Genomic DNA, 439 nt, shown 5'->3' on the forward strand with positions numbered 1-439 from the left:
GGGAGAGTTGCCTCAGCCTGGCCTGCACCCTCTCGCAAACCGGGACTCCTTGGGGGATGTCCGACTGCCAGTTTAGGCCTGATCCTAGCCTGGCCTGCGGGGATCAGGCCTAAACCAGCAGTCGGACATCCCCCAAGGGATATAGCAATTTGTCAAGCGGCCGGTGGCCAGGGAGGAGCCCGAACTGAGGCCAGGCACCGTGCTGCTCATGCTCATCCCCACCCACTGTGCCTGCTGCCACTGCTTGGTAGTGCTGCCGTGGAGTCGGGAGAGGCTCTCGCTTGCTGCAGCTGCCTTCACTAACTGTGAGTCCAACGCCCACAGGGTGAGCGCACTGACCACCAGGGACAGCTCCTGCATTGAGCATCTGCCCCCTGGTGGTCAGTATGTATCATAGTGACCAGTCGTTCTGGTCATTCCATTTTAACGGTTGCTTAGG

The 439-nt window shown here is 60.1% G+C and overlaps 1 protein-coding gene across 1 annotated transcript in view; it reads right to left on the bottom strand.

The window, feature by feature from the left end:
- RBMS1 (RNA binding motif, single stranded interacting protein 1) overlaps window positions 1–439 on the bottom strand; it is a 227,848-nt gene that overhangs the window by 40,163 nt on the left and 187,246 nt on the right. Inside the window, exon 6 of the mRNA XM_006766478.2 lies at window positions 236–276. Within this exon, the coding sequence (XP_006766541.1) occupies window positions 236–276 (41 nt within the window). The remainder of the gene's footprint in view (window positions 1–235; window positions 277–439) is intronic.

The sequence above is a fragment of the Myotis davidii genome, unplaced genomic scaffold (genome assembly GCF_000327345.1).
Source record: "Myotis davidii unplaced genomic scaffold, ASM32734v1 scaffold59, whole genome shotgun sequence".
NCBI classification, from domain to species: domain Eukaryota; kingdom Metazoa; phylum Chordata; class Mammalia; order Chiroptera; family Vespertilionidae; genus Myotis; species Myotis davidii.